This window comes from Rhagoletis zephyria, unplaced genomic scaffold, assembly GCF_001687245.7.
Source record: "Rhagoletis zephyria isolate East Lansing unplaced genomic scaffold, Rhagoletis_zephyria_1.1 Rzeph_scaffold_04332, whole genome shotgun sequence".
Classification (NCBI taxonomy): Eukaryota; Metazoa; Arthropoda; class Insecta; order Diptera; family Tephritidae; genus Rhagoletis; species Rhagoletis zephyria.
Genome location: NW_016161415.1, coordinates 15,227 through 41,880, shown reverse-complemented (window position 1 = coordinate 41,880; position 26,654 = coordinate 15,227). Strand labels below are relative to the sequence as shown.

Genomic DNA, 26,654 nt, shown 5'->3' with positions numbered 1-26,654 from the left:
ACTAGATTGATGCATGGAAATGGTTTCTTTCGCGAAAGGTTGTCATGTTTTCCTTTTTGTGATCTCATACCTGTCATCACTGGATCAAAACTTATAAGTAGCCTGTTTAATACGTATGTATGTCCATATTGCAGGCTTCTCGATAGGGTGTCTTCGCAAACTTTAGCTTCTTATAATTTCGTAGGGTATTCTTGATAGATCAGCTTCTATAAACATAGACAAAACTTGTTTTTGTGTTAATTGCACCTTTTAATTTTATTGATAATACTACAATTTTGGTGCTAAGTATTTGGCCGAGTTTCTTCTCCATTTTGTGGTGTACGTCCTAATATTATACCACCTACAATTTTAGGCCGCATCCGAACGGCAAATGGATTTTATGATAAGCTTTTCAATAGCAGAAATGCACTCGTAGTTTTTCCATTGCCTGCCGAGGGGAGACCACTGTTAGAAAAAACATTTCCTAATTTAGATGCTGACCAGGCCAGGGATCGAAGCCAGCGCTTATGGAGTGGTGGTAGCACGCACCTCTAACCACTTAGCCACAGGGAATGAAACTACTTTTTTCTTAATTAGGAACAAAATATAGGTTCAAAACATTACTTTTAAAACTTAAATAACTAACACAAACCCGACTAATTAAAATTAATAAAAAATTATAATTTGTATTCTTACCCGCTTCACAAGAATTCATTTATTTTCAAAATCTTTGCTTGAAACCGTACAAATTAAAAGTAACAAGAACAATATTTTTTTAAAAACATAACAACNGTTAGAAAAAACATTTCCTAATTTAGATGCTGACCAGGCCAGGGATCGAACCCAGCGCTTATGGAGTGGTAGCACGCACCTCTAACCACTTAGCCACAGGGAATGAAACTACTTTGTTCTTAATTAGGAACAAAATATAGGCTCAAAACATTACTTTTAAAACTTAAATAACTAACACAAATCCGACTAATTAAAATTAATAAAAAATTATAATTTGTATTCTTACCCGCTTCACAAGAATTCATTTATTTTCAAAATCTTAAAAGTAACAAGAACAATATTTTTTTAAAAACATAACAACAAAAAACTTAACTTGAAAAACATTGTGAATACTAAAAAACCAACACGTGATCGCTTATTTTAGTCACTGTATCTAATAACGGGTCTGAATGGGACTTATGACTATTTCTTTCACTTTGACTCTCTTTAATATATCTTAGCTCCCCGCCGACACCTCTATGGCGACAAATGGACACTGAGTAAGTAATAAACTTTCCATTAATCAATTACAATTGAACTTTATATTCTTAGCCATGCATACAATTTTCATACACATGAGCCATTTGTTTTGAAAGTGGCATAATTCACTTCCCACCTCTTGTGCTTAAATGGCCGATTACTTCTATCTGAACGCGTCAGTTATTGGTTCAACGTCATCAGCCGCTGTCCTATCCCTGTCTCAGCTGCCGATTCAAAAACNAAAAACTTAACTTGAAAAACATTGTGAATACTAAAAAACCAACACGTGATCGCTTATTTTAGTCACTGTATCTAATAACGGGTCTGAATGGGACTTATGACTATTTCTTTCACTTTGACTCTCTTTAATATATCTTAGCTCCCCGCCGACACCTCTATGGCGACAAATGGACACTGAGTAAGTAACAAACTTTCCATTAATCAATTACAATTGAACTTTATATTCTTAGCCATGCATACACTTTTCATACACATGAGCCATTTGTTTTGAAAGTGGCATAATTCACTTCCCACCTCTTGTGCTTAAATGGCCGATTACTTCTATCTGAACGCGTCAGTTATTGGTTCAACGTCATCAGCCGCTGTCCTATCCCTGTCTCAGCTGCCGATTCAAAAACGCCCCATCTCAGCACATCTTCAATGTATTTTCGTTTGAGATAGGGCGTTCTTCAACCAAATTCTGGGATAGGGTGTTTTTCAATAAAATTCTGAAATAGGCCGTTCTTGAAAAGTTTTCTGAGATAGGGTGTTTTCGAACTGGCTGCCGAGATAGGGCGATCTTCCACTAAGCCATCGATATATAAACGTACTTTAACCTAAACTTCAATGATACATTAGGAAAGAAGGCTGAGAATCCCTCCTATAACAGATGNTTTAGTCACTGTATCTAATAACGGGTCTGAATGGGACTTATGACTATTTCTTTCACTTTGACTCTCTTTAATATATCTTAGCTCCCCGCCGACACCTCTATGGCGACAAATGGACACTGAGTAAGTAACAAACTTTCCATTAATCAATTACAATTGAACTTTATATTCTTAGCCATGCATACAATTTTCATACACATGAGCCATTTGTTTTGAAAGTGGCATAATTCACTTCCCACCTCTTGTGCTTAAATGGCCGATTACTTCTATCTGAACGCGTCAGTTATTGGTTCAACGTCATCAGCCGCTGTCCTATCCCTGTCTCAGCTGCCGATTCAAAAACGCCCCATCTCAGCACATCTTCAATGTATTTTCGTTTGAGATAGGGCGTTCTTCAACCAAATTCTGGGATAGGGTGTTTTTCAATAAAATTCTGAAATAGGCTGTTCTTGAAAAGTTTTCTGAGATAGGGTGTTTTCGAACTGGCTGCCGAGATAGGGCGATCTTCCACTAAGCCATCGATATATAAACGTACTTTAACCTAAACTTCAATGATACATTAGGAAAGAAGGCTGAGAATCCCTCCTATAACAGATGTAGACTAGAGGTTTACGCCGACAGGCTTTGCGGCGGCGGCGTGGTCAACTTCAAAAAGATTCGGCGGCGGCGGCGACGCCGGCGCGTCTGGAAACGCCGGCGCTACTGCGCATAAGGTAGATTCAAAAGAGCCATGAGGCTACTAATCTTGTTATGTCATCTCGTCAGCGTTAGGCATTCGCCATGCCAATTAAGATTATAATTCTATTGAATTCATTCGTTGAATTAGTTTTAAATTTAAATTACGTTACTTGAATTAAAATGTGGAGTGTCTGGCGCTGATGGATGGGCGAACAGAAGAAGGTCTGAGGTATATAGGTACATACACACATGGCTCTCTATGTTCTCTTCAGATCCGTATGTTCTATTTAAATTTAAAGAAATAAAAGAAATTAAAAAGTTAAGTTATTGGGGTAATTTATGTCGCTACCAGTAATTTTTTGCAATAATTTTACTGTTNAGTGTCTGGCGCTGATGGATGGGCGAACAGAAGAAGGTCTGAGGTATATAGGTACATACACACATGGCTCTCTATGTTCTCTTCAGATCCGTATGTTCTATTTAAATTTAAAGAAATAAAAGAAATTAAAAAGTTAAGTTATTGGGGTAATTTATGTCGCTACCAGTAATTTTTTGCAATAATTTTACTGTTCTGTTCTGTTAAATTACGGAGCTCTTACGATTTTTTGCGGATTACATATTGAAAACAAGGTTGGTCTACTTTTTTCTAAAAGTTTAACCCATCAACTCGAACCAGAACGGGCCTTTTTGACCCACTGTTTAAAAAAAATGCCTTATAGATGGTTAAAATTTCCACTAAAATATTAAGCCCCAAATTTTTCTAAGGAGAACCGAATGTAATGAAAAATAATACTTATTATTAAAATTAATACTTAACTTTAACCCTGTGTAGAAAACTTTGTGATGTGAGGGAGCAAAACCTTCCTGGGGTTTGACCACCACTAAGGAAGGCTAATTTTCACACAGCCACCTAGTACTTGTATACATATGTGGGACCCCCGAATAAAATAACTTACGAATGTAAAAATTAGCAAAAAAAAAGTGTATGCTTTTTAATGAAAATCTGTTTAAAATTAAAAAAACACNTTCCACTAAGCCATCGATATATAAACGTACTTTAACCTAAACTTCAATGAAGAATGTGTAGAAAACTTTGTGATGTGAGGGGGCAAATCATTCCTGGGGTTTGACCACCACTAAGGAAGNTGTGAGGGAGCAAAACCTTCCTGGGGTTTGACCACCACTAAGGAAGGCTAATTTTCACACAGCCACCTAGTACTTGTATACATATGTGGGACCCCCGAATAAAATAACTTACGAATGTAAAAATTAGCAAAAAAAAAGTGTATGCTTTTTAATGAAAATCTGTTTAAAATTAAAAAAACACAAATACACAGGAAAATCAACTTGTCTTTGTTTCATCTCCAATAATTGAGGAGATATTCGCGTTAAAGTTTTTGATGTGTTATAACCTGTTGTAGTATGTGTATAAAAAAGTAGTATTGTTGTAGTATTGAAAATAATTCTCTACTGCAGAAAAAAATAGTTAGATGACCAGTATTCGACCCTAATTTAACTGTAATAAACGCTTTCGATCGAAAAATATGTTGCCTATGTTTTTTCTGAGTTATGTTCTTTTTGGAAAAAAAGGAGATCATATTATTTTCCAGTGGCCCAAATGATGCAAAAACAACTCCTTTAAAAATGTAATTTTCATTTAGCAAAACNTCTTTTTGGAAAAAAAAGGAGATCATATTATTTTCCAGTGGCCCAAATGATGCAAAAACAACTCCTTTAAAAATGTGATTTTCATTTAGCAAAATTGTGTTTTTATACTAGTAGTATTTAGTTCCTTCAGACGATGTATTTCAATGTACATACATCATGAAAATTTTGTACAAAATTCCTTAGGCGCGGAACGCCGCCGCCGCCGCGCCTATATTTTCGTAACTCGGCGGCGGCGCGTGAGCTCGGCGGCGTATACCTCTAATGTAGACGACGATTTTGAAATAATTGTCTCAGATGACGAACTATCAAAACCCAAGATCTCTAGGTTCATCTATCAACAACTAAAAATGTCTAGACTAGCTAACATAAAATTCTTCAGGCGGTCTTCAAAGCCCCAAAAATTATTATATTTAGGCCCCCGTTCCGTCGCAGGCCTTGTTCCAACGTACAACATGAATATTCCGACTTTTGAACCAATCGACCTGAAGACTTTACTTGATAAAGAACAAATCTACTTAAAACTGTGGCACTATTTATTACATTATTTCTTTTTTCTNCTCTAATGTAGACGACGATTTTGAAATAATTGTCTCAGATGACGAACTATGAAAACCCATCTCTAGGTTCATCTATCAACAACTAAAAATGTCTAGACTAGCTAACATAAAATTCTTCAGGCGGTCTTCAAAGCCCCAAAAATTATCATATTTAGGCCCCCGTTCCGTCGCAGGCCTTGTTCCAACGTACAACATGAATATTCCGACTTTTGAACCAATCGACCTGAATACTTTACTTGATAAAGAACAAATCTACTTAAAACTGTGGCACTATTTATTACATTGTTTCTTTTTTCATTAGGTGGGCAAAGCCAGGCTTTGCGTTCACGTTACATCGAGATTTCCTTTTTTTACATTCTATTAACTCGTTTTTATTTAAAATTTACTTTGTTCCACATAGAAAGCTTTTTATTGAACCACATGATGATGTTTCAATCTTATATGCGGATGTAGTCAACTACACTTACTTGACTACAACACTGGATGTGAAAACATTAGTGGAAACTTTACACGATTTATTTGTAAAATTCGACACAGCATCCCAGGTAAACAAATATCGTCTATGATTAAAAATTCTTTCAGATTTTAAAGCAATTCCTTTTGCAGGAGTACGATGTTTTGCGTATTAAGTTTCTAGGTGACTGCTATTATTGCGTGGCCGGCGTTCCAGCCCCCAACGAGTACCACGCTAGATCATGCGTTTACCTTGGCTTGCGTATGATAAAGGATATACGTGATGTGAGGTAACCATAACTACAATTGTACTTTGTCTCCTGTACCTTGAATCTGGCATTAAATTTTCTTTAGATCGAAACGAAAGCTGGACATTGATATGCGTATCGGTGTACATTCAGGAAATATTTTGTCTGGCGTCATTGGTGCAAACAAGTGGCAATTCGATATTTGGTCCAAAGACGTGGACATAGCCAATCGGCTGGAGTCGACTGGTGAGGCGGGTCGTGTACATGTTAGCGGACAGACTTTGCAACAGCTGGACGGTGAGTTTATGTATGAGGAGGGCACGGCGAAGGCGCGTTATGATCCGGTCTTGCGCAAATATCATATTCGGAGTTTTCTAATAAAACCGCCATCAGCAAGAGTTAGTATACGCTATGGAATATACAACAGATATTTATAATCAATTTTAAGACGCACACTGGCAATTCAATTATGTTTTACAGGTTTCGTCATACATTACAATGAGGCGACCAACAGCAGCAAAGCGAAAACGTTTGGAAACAAAATCTGTAGGTGTAAGTTTAAAGAATTCCACTTATATCTTTTGAGAGTTTTAGTGAAAGTCTTTTTTAAGGATACCAGAAGTGATATCCCAACAAATTTCATGCAAAGCAGCATAAGTCAGTATAATCAAATTCGAACCCAAGCCACTTTGGAAATGAGCCGAGAAGTAGAAAGAATGCCTATTGGTAGGATACAGTAAGTCTAATTTTTATGCAATAATATATATGTATGTATCTCTGAAGGTTACGCAGGTAACTAACCCGTTGAAAAATGTAGAACATTCAACCCTCTATCCTTTTCCATTACGTGCTTCAATTAGCAGTCAAACAGAAGAAAAAATGCTGGCCAATGTTTACTTTAGGACCCTGAAGTTAATCTTTTCGCACTCATAGCTAGCATTGTTGTCACTTTCGTTATTGAGAAACAAGACTACAGACTTCAATTGTTTCTCGATCTATCTGCTATAGATTTATCTCCGATAGTACGTGGATATGCCTGGATTAAACTCTGGTAGCAAGCGCCGGACCGGATTCCGTGACCGGTATCCAAGCCCTAATCTTGGGTGATGTTGAGATGTCTCAGGCTACAGCAACTTTCTCCTTTGATATATCAGATTCGCTTTTTAGATCTCGAAACTTAACTTAATCGTTCGCATCCTTATTGTAATGCGGATTTATTGACTTTAGTTTTTTAAGAGCGCTGAACTCTAGCTTTAGGATTGTAAGGGTTAAAATTATTAATTTTATATCCATAATTGATCTCGCGAGTGCTCGCCCGATCAGAGTTCCGCTATATCCGGGCAAGGAGTATAACCTTCAGAGATCGCCTGATTGCGGCTTGTAAAGGGCCCAGCCAGGGCGATTTTCGAAACAGGTCGTACAGCACATGATCCTCTGAAAGGAAAGCTGGACATTGTCTTTTGGAAGCCGAAGCGCTGCGACTCATAGGGTACCCTCGAGGCCATCACCTTGGGCAGGGAGTGCATTGAAATCTCGTTGGGAACCTGCGGCTTGCCCCTGGATAGATGAGCGTACAGTCGGCACAGCGAGCGCTGGGCTAAAAGCCCGACAAGCATGGTTGCAAGGTCCTTCTGACCGGTTGTTGACCCCTACCGATTAAGAGAGCTTCTACAGCTGTTTAAGCGTTACCTCTCGATTCCCACAAGTGTACTGACCGGACATTGTCCTTTAGGAACCAACGCGGTGCGACTTAATAACATTAGAGATCCTTACTGCCGCCGCTGCTTGGAGGACTAGGTGGTATCGTACTCCGGCATTCGTCAAACTAAGGTTTACACACTTGGGCGAGCTTTTCGTCAACCCTCCCGAAGAACTCTGGAGTGGAACATTGTTTTAAGCGTTCAGTCCTTTTCTTAACTTAACGTAGATTACCTGTAGTTTTCATTTAACAAATTCAATACATTGTGGTAACATAATGGACAATCTAATTAAATGTTTACGTGAGCCCCTGAGTACGCAATTAAGGAGTACATTCCGCTCTCGATGGACAAAAACCACCCTCTATAAGTCACTCATCATACCCGTAGCGATATATGGCGCAGAAGCATGGACAATGACAACATCAGATGAGGCGGCCTTTGGAGTATTCGAGATTTTGCGGAAGATTTATGGGCCTTTACGCGTCGGCGACGGCGAGTACCGCAGACGATGGAAGGATGAGCTGTATCCGCTTTACAACGACATAAATATAGTGCAGCGAATTAAAATACAGCGGCTTCGCTGGCTTGGTCATATCGTTTGAATGGACTCTGATACTCCAGCTCTGAAAGTATTCAACTCGGAGCCCGCCGGTGGTAGCAGAGGAGGAGGGAGGCCCCCACAACGATGGAAAGACCAGGTGGAGAAGGACTTGGCTTCACTTGGCATTACCAATTTTCGTCAGTTAGCACTGAAAAGTAACGACTGGCGTGCTTTGTTGAATAAGAAAAAGAAGACGACCTAACGAAACCTAATATATATCGTTATTTGGTTCCAGGTTTTCCAAAATATGTTTCGGTCATGAGAACTATCGTTATTTGGTTCCAGGTTTTCCAAAATATGTTTCGGTCATGAGAAGCACTTAACCCAAGATGAAATGGAAGAACAACGGTTTCGAAACAATATAACGTCGCTATTTTTATTTTTCAAAGACTGGCGCTGGGAAATTATGTTCATGAAGCAGCCAGATATTATGCTCAAGTACAGCGTTTTCGTTTCGTACATAACGCTGCTGTGTGCCATTATAATGCAGGCGGTCAATTCGTCGTAAGTAAAATTCAAATTGAAATTTATAGCTCACTTGCAACGATTTGTGACCAAACGATTATAAAATAATATTTTCTCAAACTCACATTTAATCAAATACCATTTCTAATTAATTAGGCAAACATTAGCGTTTTGGATACTAGTTGGGATCAGCAACATTGTAATGATATTGCTATTGGCCTTGGTTTGGTACAAAAAGCTTTGGATAATGTTTATTAGCGAGACAGAGTCATCGAAGCCAATGAAAAAAGTCAGCAAATGTCTCTATAAACTATCGGAGCGCATTCAAAGTAACATCACTATGCGCATTGGCATGTACTTAGTGGTGCTTGTCCTGCACTCCACTGGCATTATCTTGCAATTGGTATGATAAGAGATAAGCGCTCAATAGTTTATTTTCCATGGTACTAAATATGTAGCTAATACGTTTTCATTTCAGATATATTTCGGTAATCATATAAATGATGCAGCTAATGTGCATATTTTGGGTGTCGCCAGGCATGATGTTTCTTCATTCAATGCTTGGGTTCGTCAAAGACTTAGTTGATGGTGGACTTTTTATCATTAAATACTTTCCCTTAGGCTATCACAGAGTGTTTTATGTTGACCATTTGCATAACCTTCCTATTTACACGGATTCCATTCATACTCAAATTGAGTGTTGGCGTTTTCACATTAATTTTTTACACAGTCGTCGTAACGCTCTCGTATAGTTATGTTTATGGCCAGAGCCTTAGCACTAACGATCACTTATATCCAGAATATTCACATATATTTGTGATGTGCATAACGCTGGGTATATTTCATCTAATGGATAGGCAGACGGAGTTCATAGCGAAAGTTGATTATAAGTGAGTATCAAGTCGCCCATTTACACGTTACATATTTGCTCATAAGCATGTACATATATAGTTTTGGCACTAAGCCCAACGGAATGTCTTCAGTCCTTCATCAGCTTCTGTATCAAATTAGAAAACATTTAATATAATATCACTTATTATAATAATTTACACATGCACATATGTATATAGAAAGTAAGACTAAAGGAAAGTATTCTTCCGAAAGTAAATATTGATTATTCGCAAATTTGGTCATCCAGGATACTATTATTTAATATTTTAAACAGAAGCTTGGTATTATCTCCCAGCGTACTGGGGATGTGGTGGGCTTTATAGGCTGCTCGTGGTGAAATCTTAGCTTATACGGGCGAGATAATAATCCTTAGGTATTAAAAGTCCCTAATTTAAACTACCCTCTCAAAATGAGGTTTAATTTATGTACTTCTTAAAATACCGAAACTATGAAAAGCGTTTTGCATTGTACTAGCCTGTAAACAGCTGCAGATAGGTAAAAAATGCAGAATTAAATCCCATATTATGCACTTCATGCACAAGCTACTTCTATTTGCAAACTTTTCACGGAGCCATTCCACTTCTAGGTTAGGTTAGGTTATATTGGGTGGCTGTCTACAGCAACATGCATACTTAGAGCTGAAACTAAAAATTCCTCCTTAGTGACACGATTTCAGGATTGGGAAAGAAGAATGGAAAACCGAACTGTAGCGCTGAAGTTTTGGTAGTAAATAATAAAGTAGCATATGCCCACAAGCGACTAAAATCTATTCTTGGAGCCTTATCTGGGGTGAAAAAGGAGACCCAAGAAGTTTATTACATAAGCTAGCATAACGGCCAAGGTGCAGATGCTTATATGATCCCACCTCATCGCCTTCCATGCGGTTGTTACTGTAAGAGCTTGAGGTGATGCCGAGCCTTACAAAAAAAAAAACAAACAGTCTGTTAAGAATTTCTCCAGTCCTGTTTAACTTTAAGGGCCTCGGACCTCCGTGGACAGAAGCACTTGTCACCTTTCATTCCAAGATTTCCAACAAATCCCGACAACCCCTTTTAGTCTTAAACTCATCTGAGTTTGCTCGTTTGTATTTTGATGCGGTCGAAAGGTATGTCGGGCACTCCGTGACAGTTTTCAAGCTAATCATCGTAGACCCAAAGGCTGTTATTGCCGCTAAGCTATCAAGGTATACATACATATGTTCAAATTTTTGACAGGTACTGGACTTGTAAGTATCTAAAACACATGTTTTATGCTGGTTATCTTCGTTTGAAAAACACAGCGAATGAGGTTAATGGAAGTTCCTCGCAGAAGACACCACCAACAACTCTTATATCTGTCAATAAATTCAGTTGGCGCTTACTCCTATTATTGCACTTCGTCTCATCTTACATTGAAGGAATATGAGTGGTGAAGGATTTAAGCATATTGGACTTAAAGACTTTTGAATTTCCCGAGCACTTGTTTCCACCTAACCCATTGGCAATAATTTTGAAATTTACATATCTGTACGGCAAACTTCATACGACTGTACCTAGTATCGATTTTACAATGAAAAGATAATAAGAACAAGTAATTTTTAAGCAAAAAACACAACTGACTTCAATTCGAATATTCAAATTTAGGAGTACCGTTAATTTTTTCATGGTCCAATGATCAGATCGAAACAAATTAGTATGAGACCACCTGTGAGACACTACCCTTTCCAATGGAAACAAAATTATCGAAATCGGTTGACGTGGTCCAAAGTTATGCGGTAACATACAAAACAAAAACATAAATCTATATATATAAAAATGAAATGTTTTTCGTATGACAGCGATGCCTGACCAAACGGCTGAACCGATTTAAATTCTGTAAAAGGTACTTTTTTGGACCTTCTGTGTGGAAGGTTTTTCGAGTAAAAAAAATTTGAAACTTTTTGTTGTTGTTGCTGAAAAATGACGAGTGCTGAGACGTCACGATTTCATAATTTCATAGAGTTTTCTCTACATTAAATGTCACTAAACTATTAAACGGCTAGCCCGATTTGGTTCATATTTGGAACATGTCAGCACTAGAGTCCGACCGATTAATCGGCATCGGCNTGCATCGGCCTTTTTTCGCCGTTTCTTTGGAATTTCTTTTCAGGTGAAGCGACAGCCAACATTAAAAAAACATTTGCAGACAGCTCATAAAAATGATTTTTTTTGTTGAAGGTGTTTTACGTTTTTGCCATACAAAAGTATGTGAGACAATTTTCTTTTATATGGAGAACACTGCCAGCAAAAAAATTGCCGAAACTTAACGGGATTTTATAGCAGCTTGAAACTTGCAATTCATTATACTAGAATTAAATGGTTTACAAACCATACCAAAATTCCAAAAAGTTTGAAATTTTGGTGAAAATAAGCAGAATTTTTCTAATTTTAGTACCAAGTTTGAATTTATATGGTGTTTGTTGTATACCAGCTAGACTTTTATAAAAAAAAATAATAAACATTAAATAAAAAAGACAAAATCGGTCAAAATATCGCATTTCTTTTATTTTGTGGACCACTATATGTATGTACATACATACCTAGCATATAAGTTCTTATGCATTGAGTGCAAAAGAGTGTATTTTAGTACAAAACGAAATGAAATTTTATGTTCCTAAATATTTTTTGCTTAGCACCATATAAAAAAGTGTTTTATGTAATGTACATAAATGTGATATATGTCCATATATTTTTACACATACATATGTATGTATGTACATACATGGGTATGTAATGTTGCATAACAAGTCAATTAATTCAATTATTTCTTTTCTTTTGTATTTTTTAACTCCGTGAAATGAACTGATTTTATGAATTAACACATTTATTTGTAATTTTTTATGGAATCGGCATCGGCATCGGTCGATTCTTTCCCCATAAGCCGATGGGACTAAAAATATACACGATAGGTGGCCCTGTGGCCGAGACATCCCCAAAAATTATTTTACGCAAAGAGAAGTATATATCTACTATATATTTGTGGAAGTATGTATGTATGTATGTGCCAGGTTGCAGCCTAAATGGACGTACAGAATCGAACAACCTTTTGACAGAGTATCGCCATAACACCTGGGCTTATAATAGGGTAAAAAAATTAGGATTCGACAAGGGGGCGTGGCACCTCCCATAGGCGTGAAACTTTTAATCAGCCATAACTTCGGAACTATAAGTCACATGAACTTGAAATTTGGTATGCAGTCATACATATATATGGTAGGTGCTTACAGTAGAGTATATATAAATGACTTTGTAAAAGTGGGCGTGGCATATCCTATAGGCGTGAAGTTTGTTATCAGTCATAACTTCGGAACAATATCTATGGTAGGTGCTTATAGTGGGGTATCTTAATATATAAAAATCCCGTGTCACTGCGTTGGTTTACGCTAATCTCCGACGTCGCTTAACCGATTTCAGCAAGATTTTGTGGGTGTGTATTGTTGGTTCCAATATAAAGGATAGGATAGTTGTAAACCCGAGAAGAAATTTTTTTTTTTCATCGACATTTTTTCTATACTTCTCGCATCGTTCTTATCTATATATATAAAAATGAAATGTTTTCCTTATGACGGCGATGCCTGACCAAACGGCTGAACCGATTTCCACTCTGTAAAAAGGACTGTTCTGAGCCTTCTGAGTGGAAGGTTTTTCGATTTAAAAAAATTTGAAATTTTATGTTGTTGTTCTGTATTCATAAAAATTTCATTTACTTGCTGGTTTGGCTCATATTTAGAAAACAATTTAGCCAATTTAAAAGAAATATTTGCACTTGAAACTTACACGATAGGTGGCCCTGTGGCCGAGACATCCCCAAAAATTATTTTACGCTAAGAGAAGGATATATTTTTGGAAGTATGTATGTGCCAGGTTGCAGCCTAAACGGACGGACAGAATCGAACAAAATTTTGACAGAGTATTGCCATGACACCTGGGCCTATAATAGGGGAAAAAAATTTGGATCCGACAAGGGAGCGTGGCACCTCCCATAGGCGTGAAATTTTTAATCAGCCATAACTTCCAGACCATAAGTCACATGAACTAGAAACTTGGTATGCAGATATGTCAATGGTAGCTGCTTATAGGCAGGTATATATAAACGAGTTTGTAAAAGGGGGCGTGGCACATCCCATAGGCGTGGAATTTTTTATCAGCTATAACTTCGGAACCATAAGCAAGCACAGCTACGGTAGGTGCTTATAGTAGTGTATGTATATTTACATGAGTAAGGGGGCGTGGCACGTCCCAAAAGCGTGATATTTTTATCAGCTATAACTTCGAAATCATAAGTCACATGAACTTTGAATTTGGGATGCAGACATATCTATGGTGGGCGCTTATAAGGTGGCGTGGCACATCCCGTAGGCGTGGAATTTTTTATTAACTATAACTTCTATAACTTCGAAATCATAAGTCACATGAACCTTGAATTTGGGATGCCGACATCTCTATGGTGGGCAATTATAATAAGGTATATAAATGAATTTATAAAAGGGGGCGTGGCATATCCCGTAGGCGTGGAATATTTATCAGCTAGAACTTCGGAACCATAAGCCCCATATATGAACTTGAAATTTAGTATGCAGGCACAGCTACGGTAGGTGCTTATATTAAGGTGTATATAAATGAGTTTGTAAAAGGGGGCGTCGCACATCCCGTAGGCGTGGAATTTTTTATCAGCTATAACTTCGAAATCATAAGTCATATGAACTTGAAATTTAGTACGCAGGCACAGCTACGGTAGGTGCTTATAGTAAGGTGTATGTATATGAATGAGTTTATAAAATGGGGCGTGGCACATCCCATAGGCGTGGAAAATTTATCAGCTATAACTTCGGACCCATAAGCCCCATGAATTTGATATTTGGTATGCTGGCACAGCTACGGTAGGTGCTTATAGTAAGGGGCATATGAATGAGTTTAAAAAAGTGGGCATGGCACATCCCATAGGCGTGGAATTTTTTATCAACTATAACTTCGAAATCATAAGTCATATGAACTTGAAATTTAGTACGCAGGCACAGCTACGGTAGGTGCTTATAGTAAGGTGTATATGAAAGAGTATGAAAAGGGGGCGTGGCACATCCCATAGGCGTGGAATTTTTTATCAGCTATAACTTGGAAATCGTAAGTCAAATGAACTTAAAATTTGGTATGCAGGCTTAGCTATGGTAGGTGCTTATAGAAGGCTGTAAATAAATGAGTTTGTAAAGGGGGACGTGGCACATCCCATAGGCGTGGAATTTTTTATCAGCTATAACTTCGGAACCATAAGCCGCATGAGCTTGAAATTTGGTATGCAGGTATAGATATGGTAGGCGCTTATAAAAAGATATATATAAGTGAGTTTTTAAAAGGAGGCGTGGCACATCCCACAGGCGTGGAAGTTTTTATCAGCTATAACTTTAAAATCATACGTCACACGAAATTGACATCTCGTATGGAGACATATTTTTGGTACACAGAGAAAATAAACGCGTTGTAAGAATAAAAAAATTTTATTTGATTACCTTTTAAAAATGCTCGTATTTAAATCTAGTGAAAAGTGTTAACGAAATGGATTTTTCCATTATACATACACTACGTATAATGGAAATATTCAATTCAAATACGCCTGTATTAAAATGAAGCATTTTTCACTGCACGGGTGGTGTTTTGCACGTCTCGTATGCTTTTTCATATGTAGTTAAGAAAGTATATGTATACAAAGCATGCACAGCGGTGACAACACATACACACATACATGGTACATGCCCTGCAGTAAATCGCGCTAGTTCAGAACTAGCGCAGAACTAGCTCTTTTAGAGGCGGTACTGGTTCTCGATCTATCCCAACGCAATGCTTTCAACTGTCTCTTTTTACATGGCGATGTCCTACGAAGTGGAAATTGCCACCTATGCAGAACTTTCGAACTACTTCTGAACTGGTTCCATTTTCGACAGTTCTGGGACAATAAGTTTTTTATGAAAAAATTTTAATTAAGTATTNCATAAAATAAATCCTTTTTTTCTTCTTAATTATAATTTCGTATAACGAGAAAGCATCTGCGCACTTCACAACGACTTTTTTTATAACGTACATACTCAAACTTAAAACGAGTTGGGTTGGTGCTCTTTTATATGCGTATTTTTTTAAATTTAGCACGTTTTTTTTTGATTTAAAAATTTTTTTTCCACCCGTTTAGGTGTTTATAAATAGTATAGTAGTATAGACGTGTCACATCCCATAGGCATGGAATTTTTAACCAGCCATAAATTGGGAACCATAGGTCACATGAACCTGAAATTTGGTATGCAGGCATATGTATGGGAGGTGCTTAGAATAAAGTATATATAAATGTGTTTGTAAAAGGGGGATAAATATGTATTCAACTATTAGACAACTCGGATATTTAAAACTGTGTTTTTTTGAAACCGTACAGTCTATAATAAGCTTTTTCTGAAATAAGCATTCTACGGGAAAAATGTATCTTTACTAAGGGCCGGTTACTCAATGTTTGGTTAACACTAATCTCCAGTTATACATAGTTATCGACGTTACCGTCTCCCTGTTGTATGCATGGAGTCGAAGAGGTCGACAAAGATGTTTAACCGCAGTGTTAACCAGAAATTGAGTAACCGGCCCTAAAACAGCTAAGCGAATAGGAAGCTAAACGGAATGTACCATAGCGGACTGATTTTAATTTAAAAATTCTATCGTTACCTTAATCCAGCTAATATTAATAATGGAACTAAATTTTTAGTACAGAAAGTGGCGATCAATATATATTAGTTAAAGTACGATAAATCTTAAAGTATGGCTTATAAGGATGCCATAATTTAGAAAGAAAAGAAAATAGTTTTTCTGCTCTAATTTATGGTGATCTGAATATTTGTATTACTGTTTTATATTTTGATTTAATTACCCCGAACGACGTCGGGTGCTCTGCTAGTAAAAAAAATAAATAAAATATTCCGACGAGTTGATAACCTTCTCCTTTTTTGAAGTCGGTTAAACATTGGCAAAAGTTTCAAGCAAGAAATGCCGACTTTTTGTCTAAAAAAAGTAAAGTCAAATTATTTAAACGAGAAAATTACCAAAGAAAACTGCAAAAAGGTAAAAAAAACTCCTAAAAAATGACGAGAACAGACGAAAACTCCGAAAATATCCAGTAAAAACTCTTCAATTTTAACTATATATATACATAGGTTCGTGCCCCTATGTATATATATAGTTAAAATTGAAGAGTTTTTATGAACAGAAAGTATTGATATGGTACTCATTTAAAGTATCGCTCTAAAAATATCGGATACCCATTAATATCGGAATAAAAATACTCGATATTCCAAATATCGATACCACAATCCAAAAAATGTATCCGTTTATAGGTCTCGTATATAGGCCGCTGTGGTGTAATGGTTAGAAGTGCGCAAAGCTTCAAAATGAAAAACAGCTTCCCATAAATCGACGTTCAAAACGGCATAAAACTGTAGGGACCCCTTTTGTGCCACAACATTAATAGCCCGAACACAATGAAAAGGACGAGCTACGGACCACAGCTGTCAAATTATTTTAGCACGTACTCTTGGGTAGATAATTATTTTGGCGACGACTGAGGTTGTGGCCAGATTAGATCTATATCTATTTTTCCAGCGAAAGATAAGGTTCTTCCTCTTCTTTTATGTCAAACTCATACAAATTCATGATGTTGCTGCCGCGTTCAAAAAAATGCTGTCGTCATCGACAAAGCGTTTAGATCAGTGATTCCCAAAGTGGTCCAGGTGGCCCCCAGGGGTCCACGGAAGACTCGACGGGGGTCCACGGCGACGTGAACAAAATATGGGAGTCCATGAGTTGTAAATGGGGGTCCACGAAAATGTATCTGGTTTCGATGCAAAGATGGCTGCTTGATGGCCTCTTTAATTAACTTTAATTTTTTTAGTGGTATATAGTGCTCTTGGCGCAGTGCTGCACTTACCGTCACTTTGTGTTCATATGTGGGGAAACCTTAAAGGCCACCTGCATACTAAAAAGAACCGGATGCTCGTATGACAATGAGTATGAGATTTAAATGCTACAGGATAGTACGCCGCCATTACCTTTGTTGAAGAGATTCTATAATGTTTAACTCTATCACTGAGACCGTACTCACACGAATCTTCACTGATGGCTCCAAAACTGACTCTGGGGCATGATCCCGGGTCCTTTTCGAAGTTAACGGAGATAAGCTTCACTTTTCTGTTGGGGAATATGCTTCGGTCTTCCAGGCTGAGGTAATTGCAATACTCAAAGCCATGGACTACGTGATGTCTGTAGTGACAACCAAGCTGCACTTAAGGCATTGGCCAGCCCTCTATTTAAGTACTTCCAAACTAGGTCGTCAATGCAAGTCTCGACTTAAATATGATGGTGAACATAACGAGGTTGTTTTACTCTGGGTGCCAGGTCACTCTGGAGTACCTGGTTATGAAACATCTGATCATTTGGCCAAAGTTTGCTCAGATTAGGCATTCCTCGCTCCGCCATCAGTTTTAGCACTCCCACCTTCGACAATCGAAGCCACCATCAGAAACTGGGTGAATACTTCGCTCAGAAACGACTAAGAGGCATCGAAGGGATGCAGGTGGGCTAAACTCATGTTGCCTTTAATCTCACAAGGTCTATCTAATTTTTTGCTCTCACTGAGCGGACGACACTGCAGACAACTTGCNATGATCATTGGCCAAAGTTTGCTCAGATTAGGCATTCCTCGGTCCGCCATCAGTTTTAGCACTCCCACCTTCGACAATCGAAGCCACCATCAGAAACTGGGTGAATACTTCGCTCAGAAACGACTAAGAGGCATCGAAGGGATGCAGGTGGGCTAAACTCATGTTGCCGTTAATCTCACAAGGTCTATCTAATTTTTTGCTCTCACTGAGCGGACGACACTGCAGACAACTTGCTGAACTGCTGACTGGTCACTTCACGAGGCACAAACACCTGGCTGTGATAGGCGTAAATGACAAGTCCATTTGCCCATCTTGCCTTAAAGAAGATGAGACGGTGGAACACTTTTTGTACTTCTTGCTTGCTTGGTTATTTGTCATAGATTTTTTTAAACTCGTTTTTTTCTGTATTGTCAGTTTCTGAATTAAAAGTTTTGTGTTTTAAATACGTGATAAAATAAAAATGATGCCATTAACACAAATAAACTATTTTACATATACTCCACGTGCAAAGTCATGAGTGAACCGAACATTTGATGACTTTATGGTGAAGATAATGTAAATAACGCTATTGCTCGAAGTGATCTTAAAAAATATAACTCTTCCGAGCGAGAGAGTATTTTGATGTATTTACGAGCTCTATTTTTTTAAAACCTGCAAGTGGGTAATCACATTATTTTTATACCCGAGCGCACTTGTGCACAAGGGTATATTAATTTTGNTGCCCGCGATGCAAATTTACCTTGTTAGATCTAATTTTCACATTTAATTTTTTACGAGCTTTGAGAATATTTAGGGGGTCCACCGAAACCAGTAAATTTTCGAAAGGGGTCTATCAGAAAAAAAAAGTTTGGGAATCTCTGGTTTAGATAATGAACAAATTGGTAGCTGTGACCCGATTCGAACTTTTCAAAGTGTTCAGAACTTAAGGCGCACGCGACAAATCGGTGGATAATCTCGGTCAAACACTAACATATTATGTAACAACACGTAGAGATCCAAAAAATATCGTTTTAAAACTATCGAGTTGAAAATATCGATATCGAATGCCAAAAGTATCGATATGGTATCGTATTGTATCGAAATTCGTGTCCCTATATATACATACTATTTCGCAACGCTAGCATTTAAGCTTCACACTACACCAATCTTACACGGAACTTCATTATAAACACAACGCTTCTTTTATACGCTTCAAACTTATATAAATATGAGCATCTAGACTCTATTAGAAATCTGGTAACGAGCCTAATACATAATGGAACTATAATATGTATAGCTATATATAGTTCATCATTTGTAACTTTCTAAAAGGAAACTTATATTTGAACTAGAGATGGGCAAAACACGTTGTGCCACGCTTTTTCACGTGTGAGCGTAAGTGAGTTCGAGAGAAAAATTACGTAACTTCCGTGATCATGCGTGACTGAAACTTTGGCTGGCGCGAGCGTGCGTGAGTTAGATTTGCCGTCAATCGTGTAATTTTAACATACCGAGCCCTAACCGTTGAAAAGATGTAAGCGAAATTTTTTTCAAAATTTTCTTTTTAATGCAGAAATGTACCTGGAGCATCTATCAATAGTAAATAATTATATGGCCAAAAGGACTTGTTAAGCTTCCACCTGCTCCAGGTTAAAAAAAATTTCAACCGAAAACTACACCGATGACTGTGTGGTAAAACCTTAAACATAATAATAAAAACCGTTTTATTATTTTTCCATGTTATACTATGATCCAAAATATCTCATGACATTGAAATATCTAAATAAGAGCCCGGAATGAACTATTGTGGCATGGAAGATAGTTACATAACTGCTGAAGTAATCAGGCAGCAGAATATAATAAGAATTTCCTTTAAAAATCCCGACGACTATTGAAATCATAAGTTTGACGACCCTATTCAAACCCAAAAAGAGTAGCCCAAACGACATATGAGCCCTTTTTTTTTAAGTCGAACGGATTTCGTAAAAAAAAAATTATGTAATGTCTCCGATTCGCTTCACATGAAATAAGCTAACACGTCCTCAAGGAATTTTTGACTTCTTTTTTTCTTCGAAGATATGATCTGTCCAAGTTGCATTTTTTCGTGATTCTGACTAATCTTGTACGTCTTCAAATCGTTATATGCCGGGTTCTGCTGATCGTAGAGACTTCGTCTCAGAAAAGAAAAGGGCTTAAAATGGTCAATATTATCCCAAAGCAATCTTAGCCATTACCAGTTGAACTTTTTGAAGTTGATTTGCATAGTGAAGACGAGTAAATTAGGGATTTAAAATTATACCTTCGTAATGCCTGTTTAATTCTCTATAAAAAAAGTGGTTCAAAAAAGTGGGTGTTTTTCAAAAACTATTTTTAAAATATTTTTCTTTATGACGATATGGTTAATTTTCTGAGAATCAATAATGTTTTGTATGTTAAGATATATTTGGTAAGGTGTTAAGCGTCGGGTTTTTGCAAAAAGTAAAGTTTTATTTCGGATTCCGATAGAATACCTATCCAGATATGATATTTTTATTTCGTTAAGGCGACAAACCCTAGAAATGGGCGTGGCAATTGCAATTGGAAAAAAAATCACCAAGCCACAGCCCACTCTATGGCACAAAAATGCGTTTTTAGCATTTACAAAAACTGCAAGCGTTGTAGGAAGAATTGAAAAAGTTTGCGAATTTTTTGCCCATTTCGACCGAAGATATTTGGAAATTCCAGCGGTAAAACGTTGCTATTCATACCGTGCGACCAACAAAGTCGTTATTCAAGGAATGAAATACTTTCTTTTAGAGTATCTAGCTTCAAATATGAGCTTTAATACCACTGAGAATTTGTAAGATCTATTCCTCCACAAGAATTTTACTTATTCAAAACAGAATGACAATATGTTGAATCTTAAATATGTATACAAAACTTCACAAATAAGAAAAAATAATAAAAATTTTACTAAAAAACTTCGATAAAATCTATGCCGCAAAGTGTAAACCAAATAAAATTGTGCAATAGAAATCCAATCCAAAAACAACAAACAAAAATATCTTTTAAACTTTTTTTAAAATAATCGATAACCTACAACTTATTTCTTTGCACATATAAATATTTTCTATAAAAATTTCAACATAATGGTACAATTAAATTATTTTCTTATAAATTAATGCATATTTATAAAGTATCTTATATTTTTTTGACAGACTTAATTATAGTAAACATTAAAGATCTAGTATTGGTTTTTCGTTTAACTAGTTGAAGTTGAAGTATTGCACATATAATTATTTTACTGGGGTACATATGTATGTATGTGTATTTTCAACCAAAATAAAATGGTAAACTACTGCTGTTTAACTTATTTGCTGTATACACTTCTGACGAATTCAAAGGTACAAACGATAAATCTGCAGGAAAACTTTATGAAAACAGTAAAAGGAAAATAAAGATTTATTTGAAAACAAAAGTTGTGACGATGTTTTAAAATTTTGGGAGAAAGCTAAAAATTTTCCCCTTCTTTGAATCTTTTCAAGGCAAATTTTACACATAGCAGCTAGCTCAACAACTATTGAAAGAGTTTTTTCTGTGTCAGGCAGAATTCTAGAAGAAGGACGTGCACGACTACTTGGTGATAATCTCGACAAAATATTATTTTTAAACAAATATATGAGCTAGTCATTTTAATATTACATTGATGTGAATCCTTTTCTATTTATACAAGTAACACACACATACATATGTACGTATATCTGTAAAAAAAATAATAGTGCGTTCATCCCAGGCAAGGAATTTGGCCAAGCTTTTGTAACAATATTTATATGAAATTCTATTTACATAAATAAAGTTTCGATTTGAAAAAAAAATGTCCCTGAAAAAGCGTGCGTGATTAAAAAACTAACATCAACGTGAGCGTGCGTGAACGTGAATCAAAATCACTCACGCGCCCATCTCTAATTTGAACCCATATTATAAAAAATTGCATTAAAAAAATTTATTAAAAGGCATCAACAATAATATCTATTTTACTTTTAGTTGGAAACGACAGCTACTTAAGAAGCAGGATGATGCTAAATTTACAAATGAGACCATTTCGATACTTATCAACAATATTTTACCGTCACACGTAGGTGAGTGGTTAAGATTTCCTATCACCGCAAAACTTTATGACATATGTAGGTACTTAATTCCCTTACTCATTACAGCCGATATTTACATGTCGCGACAGATGACAAATGAACTCTACTATGAGGAGTACGATAATGTTGCCGTTATGTTTGCAACTATACGAAATTATGACACAGAACAAGTGGGCATACGAGTTTTAAACGAGATTATTTGTGACTTTGACGAAGTGGTAAGTTTTGGGATTTCAGAGCACTCAATTAACATGTTTATAAAACACTGTTAGTCCCGTACAGTCCAAAATTACTCATTTGAGGCAAAGCCCCATTAACTACATATGTTTAGCTCCTGTGTTGCTAAGAGTCAATATTCGGTCTTAGCGTAGGCACGATTGGGAACAAAATGTCGTTCTGGATGGCTACTTTTACTTATGTTCAAGACCCCAGGTCACAAGTTGGAAAGTTACTGAATTTCTATAAAGTTATTCAAATCGGGCTTACACCCAAAAAAATTAAAAAAACGGACAACAGCCAGATATAGGCAAGTTGGGTATGAGTACAACAAATATACAATTAGTTTAACTGCGAGGCCAAGATATGGAGGAATTCAATACTTTGCTCGCCAAGAAATGGATTTGCTACGTAACTGTCTACTCAGTCCAAGGTTGTGGGTAGGATTTTCGGGGTTTTCCGAGTAAGTGCAAGCTCTCATTGGTTTTTAGAGGAATCTGAGATCAGCCGTAGCTTCACGATTTGTGGGTTAGACAATTCAAATAATAAAGGCGGATTCACCGTTCGTATCCGGACAACTTTTTATTTGCTCTCGAAAACATTTGTTCCGGAGAGGGTACTGAAGTACGTTTCACCGTTCAGTTCGGCACATTTTATTTTGTTCTGAAGCCAACAGCTGATGATATTGTTGCCTACATACGATGTTGAGGGCAACAACAACAACAACAACAACAAGCAACTCGCTGCAAGCGTTTAAAGGCCAGTATGCAGCTCAGTATGCTCAGTCTGCCGCATTCAAATAGTTCATTATTTTTGAACCCCTCTGTAGCTATTCGAATTCGGTCCTAGACGAGTACAAATAATGGAGACTCAGACTCTGGCTTTCAAAGTATATGCCGCTATTGCTGTTATAACGGCCTACAAATTCTTTATAGTTTTAGAAAACGTTGTGGGAGTGACAGTCCTTAGCCAGATATAAATCCGGGTCGTTCCGGTTACGTCAACCTGACAAGTGGAAATGGGCTCAGAACTTCAGCAATCACGTCGCTGTTCATGAAACCTGTGTAGCCCCTTTTGGTCGTGCTGCGTACCAATTTTTTGTTTTCTTCCTTCTTATCCTACCAGTTGTTTTTGAATGTGCTTTAATTTTTAAGACGCCAAGCTTTCTTCGTGTTGTTTTTGAATGTACCTGCATATCTTGATTGGTTCTCGGATCATTAAAAGCATAGGAAATGTAGCTTCCGCCGATCACAAACGTTGATTTATTGTTCTTTTAGGGTTTATACGGAAGCATCTATGGGCTTCAGGTCGTTTGGAAGTCGCTCAGGCTCAGTCCTTAGCAAAAAATACATTGCGAAGGCTTAATTTGTCGACTGTGTCGCTATTAATCTAGAGACGCCAAAGAGGCTTCTGAGGTTCGGTCTTTGGTTTCATCATATTTTCCTTACATCAAATAAGTCACATCAGACTTCTTTTTCCCATACATATATTCCAGTCCCAAATTGCTATTTGACCGCTGTTATAGGTTTTGCTAGCGAGAACACTGTCAATACGTTTTTATAGCGTGCGCCAACATCAGTCTCTTCTATAATCCGTAATAATGTAACTAACGTACATGATTTGTACATTGCGAGTAGATAATAATAAATAGAAAACTTACATCATCTTTTTCTAGTTGAGTACTTATCGAGGCTCGAGAAAGGTTGAAAAAATTAAAGTGGCCGGCTGGACTTATATGGCAGCGTGTGGTCTGGATCCAAAACGGTCCGAGCACCGAAAAACTCAAACAGCTTATCGCAGCTCTTCGCTGCTGCCAAATGGGCGAAGAAGCCATTATTGTAAGAAATTTAGCAATCAGAACGCTCGATAGAACTTATTTATCAAATATTTTATTCCAGCAAGCAGACAGCATGACATAGAAGAAGGATTTGAAGTTGTCGATGATGAGGAGCTGCCTACAACAAGCAAAGGCGCTCAAAACATACGTCTACAGGAGTACGAGGGCCATAATAAGAAGAGCTCTAAGTCCGAGGAATATAACGATGTCGTATTCGTAATGCTGGAGTTCGCTATGGATCTGATGCGCACAATGAAGTCCTTTAACGTCGAGAATTTGCAATGCGAAGACGATGACGAGGACAGAGGTGCTTTGCGAATTGGTAATAACGAATGCTTATTTGTTGTTAATCATAGTTAATTTGTTTTTTTTTAAGGCATCTGCAACGGCCCTGTGATGGCGGGAGTAGTGGGCTCTTACAAACCTCATTATGACATTTGGGGAAACGCGGTGAACATGGCATCGCGTATGGATTCCACTGGTATCGCCGGCGCCATTCAAGTTACAGAGAATACAGCAAAAATATTGAAAACTTATAATGTTAAGTGTACTTATCGGGGGTATACACTCGTGAAAGGGCGTGGTCATATACCTACCTATTTTGTAAACGTTGACGAATCTTTGAATTTCGTAAAGATTGACCAAATGTCGGCGAAGTTGGAGGATGTTATAGCAGAGGAAGAGACAACTGTTTGTTAATTTTAATATATTTAGTCAACGTAATACCAGCAAGTAATTAAATTGTTTAAAGTGCTACCTAATAATAATAATAGATTGCCACTTACACAATATGTTAGTGTTTGGCCGAGCTTCTCCTCTGACTTGTGGCATGCGCCTTGACGTTGTCCCACAATGGGGAGGGCCTACAGTTTTACGCCGAGTGCGAACGGCGAAGTGCTACTTAGTTCGTAATAATTTTGATTGTGATGAACCTTTAACATGCACATTAGGGTGCCTCATCAAAGAAAAAAGTTTCGGTTTTCCATCGGATTCTGAAGTTAAACTTCGAAATTTCATTAGACGTTTTTGCAAATTTTCGTTATAATTTGAGAGTAAAAACTCGTACAGCAGTTTCGAAGTTTCGTTTAAAATTGTTATAACTTGGCTCTCAGTGGGCCTAAAAATTTCTACCTCAACTCAAATTTAAGATCTTGAATCCACAGCACAGAATGCCCAGCTGCATGCAAATAAAAAAATTCAATCAATAATTAGTGATTGAGCGATATGAGTACCGACTACAGAATATCGATACTTTTTATGAGTACTGAGTAGTATCGAGAACTCGATGTTTTTCACAAGTACTGAGTAAATATCGCGAATGCTGAAAAGTATCGACGAGTTAGTAACTTTTTTAGGTAAATTTTTTTTAAATTACCCAATAAATATTGTGGCGAACGTTCGAATATTAACTTCAATATCCAATATGAATGTTATGAAAATGAACATAAAGCTCATTTACTTCAGTACTTTCATAACTCAAAAAACTGAAAACCCGAGAAACACGCCTTTAAAGTTTTTAATTCAAATAACGCCACTCTCATGCCAGAATGAATGTGCAAATTTATCAGTTTTGAGTTATTGGGTTGACTTGGTTAATCCTTGGATTTTCTATGTTATACCAAAACCTAGAATACCATGCTTACACGGAAGCATTTCAATTGCATAAATGTAGAGCTAAGTGTCGCAAAAAAACTTTCAAACTTGATTTCCCAAAATTTTCACATATGTATACTCCTGTTCTAATAATTAATACATATTTTGTTCTAGTAAGCTCCTGGTAATTGACACAGTTATGCAATTTTTACACAACCTAGAAAAAAATGTAGCGGTCATTTCAACATTGGCTTCGGGTAAAAATATTTAAATAATTGAAAAACGAATATCTTGCCTCCCCTTTGATAATAAATGGTGGAAGAGGATAGTCTTTCGACTCGACAACTTGGCCACTCTCCAGCATAAGGCAGCCGTCGTTAACCCATGTATTCTACCTTCGTTGTGAAATCCAGCCCATTCTTGAAGAAAATTTTTATAAAAAAGAGCTTATCTTTCCAATAGAGAATGGGCTTCACCACATCTGCTTCTCGTCTTCAACATTTACATTTCATTTTCAAAGTAAAGTTATTTATAAATACATGTACGCGTCAAAAAATTATAAAATATTCAATTTACAAATAGGAAGAGGCGAAAAAAGCAAAGCAATCTGATTTTTGTTTACTTTTTGCGTTTGCTTTGAGAATACTAGGAAGTACGAGTATTATCGATACTTTCTTGCAAATATGAGTACTGGCATCGATACTTTTTTAGAGTATTCTATATGAGTACTAGTATCGATACTTTTCTAAAAAGTTCTATCACTATAAATAATGCATTTGAGTCAAACCACGCCAACTGTGTTAATGAATTTTCATTGATT

At 37.0% G+C, this 26,654-nt stretch overlaps 1 protein-coding gene across 6 annotated transcripts in view; it reads left to right on the top strand.

The window, feature by feature from the left end:
• ACXD (Adenylyl cyclase X D) overlaps positions 1 to 24,984 on the top strand; it is a 30,473-nt gene extending 5,489 nt beyond the window's left edge. For 3 of the 6 annotated variants that reach the window (XM_017625941.1, XM_017625939.1, XM_017625944.1), the window contains 14 exons: positions 1,212 to 1,250; positions 5,424 to 5,568; positions 5,630 to 5,766; positions 5,831 to 6,122; positions 6,205 to 6,276; positions 6,336 to 6,460; positions 8,311 to 8,529; positions 8,647 to 8,893; positions 8,969 to 9,055; positions 9,112 to 9,380; positions 22,085 to 22,406; positions 24,080 to 24,242; positions 24,303 to 24,563; positions 24,618 to 24,984. In XM_017625941.1, coding sequence (XP_017481430.1) covers positions 1,212 to 1,250; positions 5,424 to 5,568; positions 5,630 to 5,766; positions 5,831 to 6,122; positions 6,205 to 6,276; positions 6,336 to 6,460; positions 8,311 to 8,529; positions 8,647 to 8,893; positions 8,969 to 9,055; positions 9,112 to 9,380; positions 22,085 to 22,406; positions 24,080 to 24,242; positions 24,303 to 24,563; positions 24,618 to 24,940 — 2,701 coding nt within the window. In that variant the 3' untranslated portion in view covers positions 24,941 to 24,984. Of the gene's footprint in view, positions 1 to 1,211; positions 1,251 to 2,204; positions 2,244 to 5,423; positions 5,569 to 5,629; positions 5,767 to 5,830; positions 6,123 to 6,204; positions 6,277 to 6,335; positions 6,461 to 8,310; positions 8,530 to 8,646; positions 8,894 to 8,968; positions 9,056 to 9,111; positions 9,381 to 22,084; positions 22,407 to 24,079; positions 24,243 to 24,302; positions 24,564 to 24,617 lie in introns of all 6 variants that reach the window. The other 3 variants (XM_017625943.1, XM_017625940.1, XM_017625942.1) reach the window with 3 other exon arrangements.
• Positions 24,985 to 26,654: the final 1,670 nt, after the last annotated feature.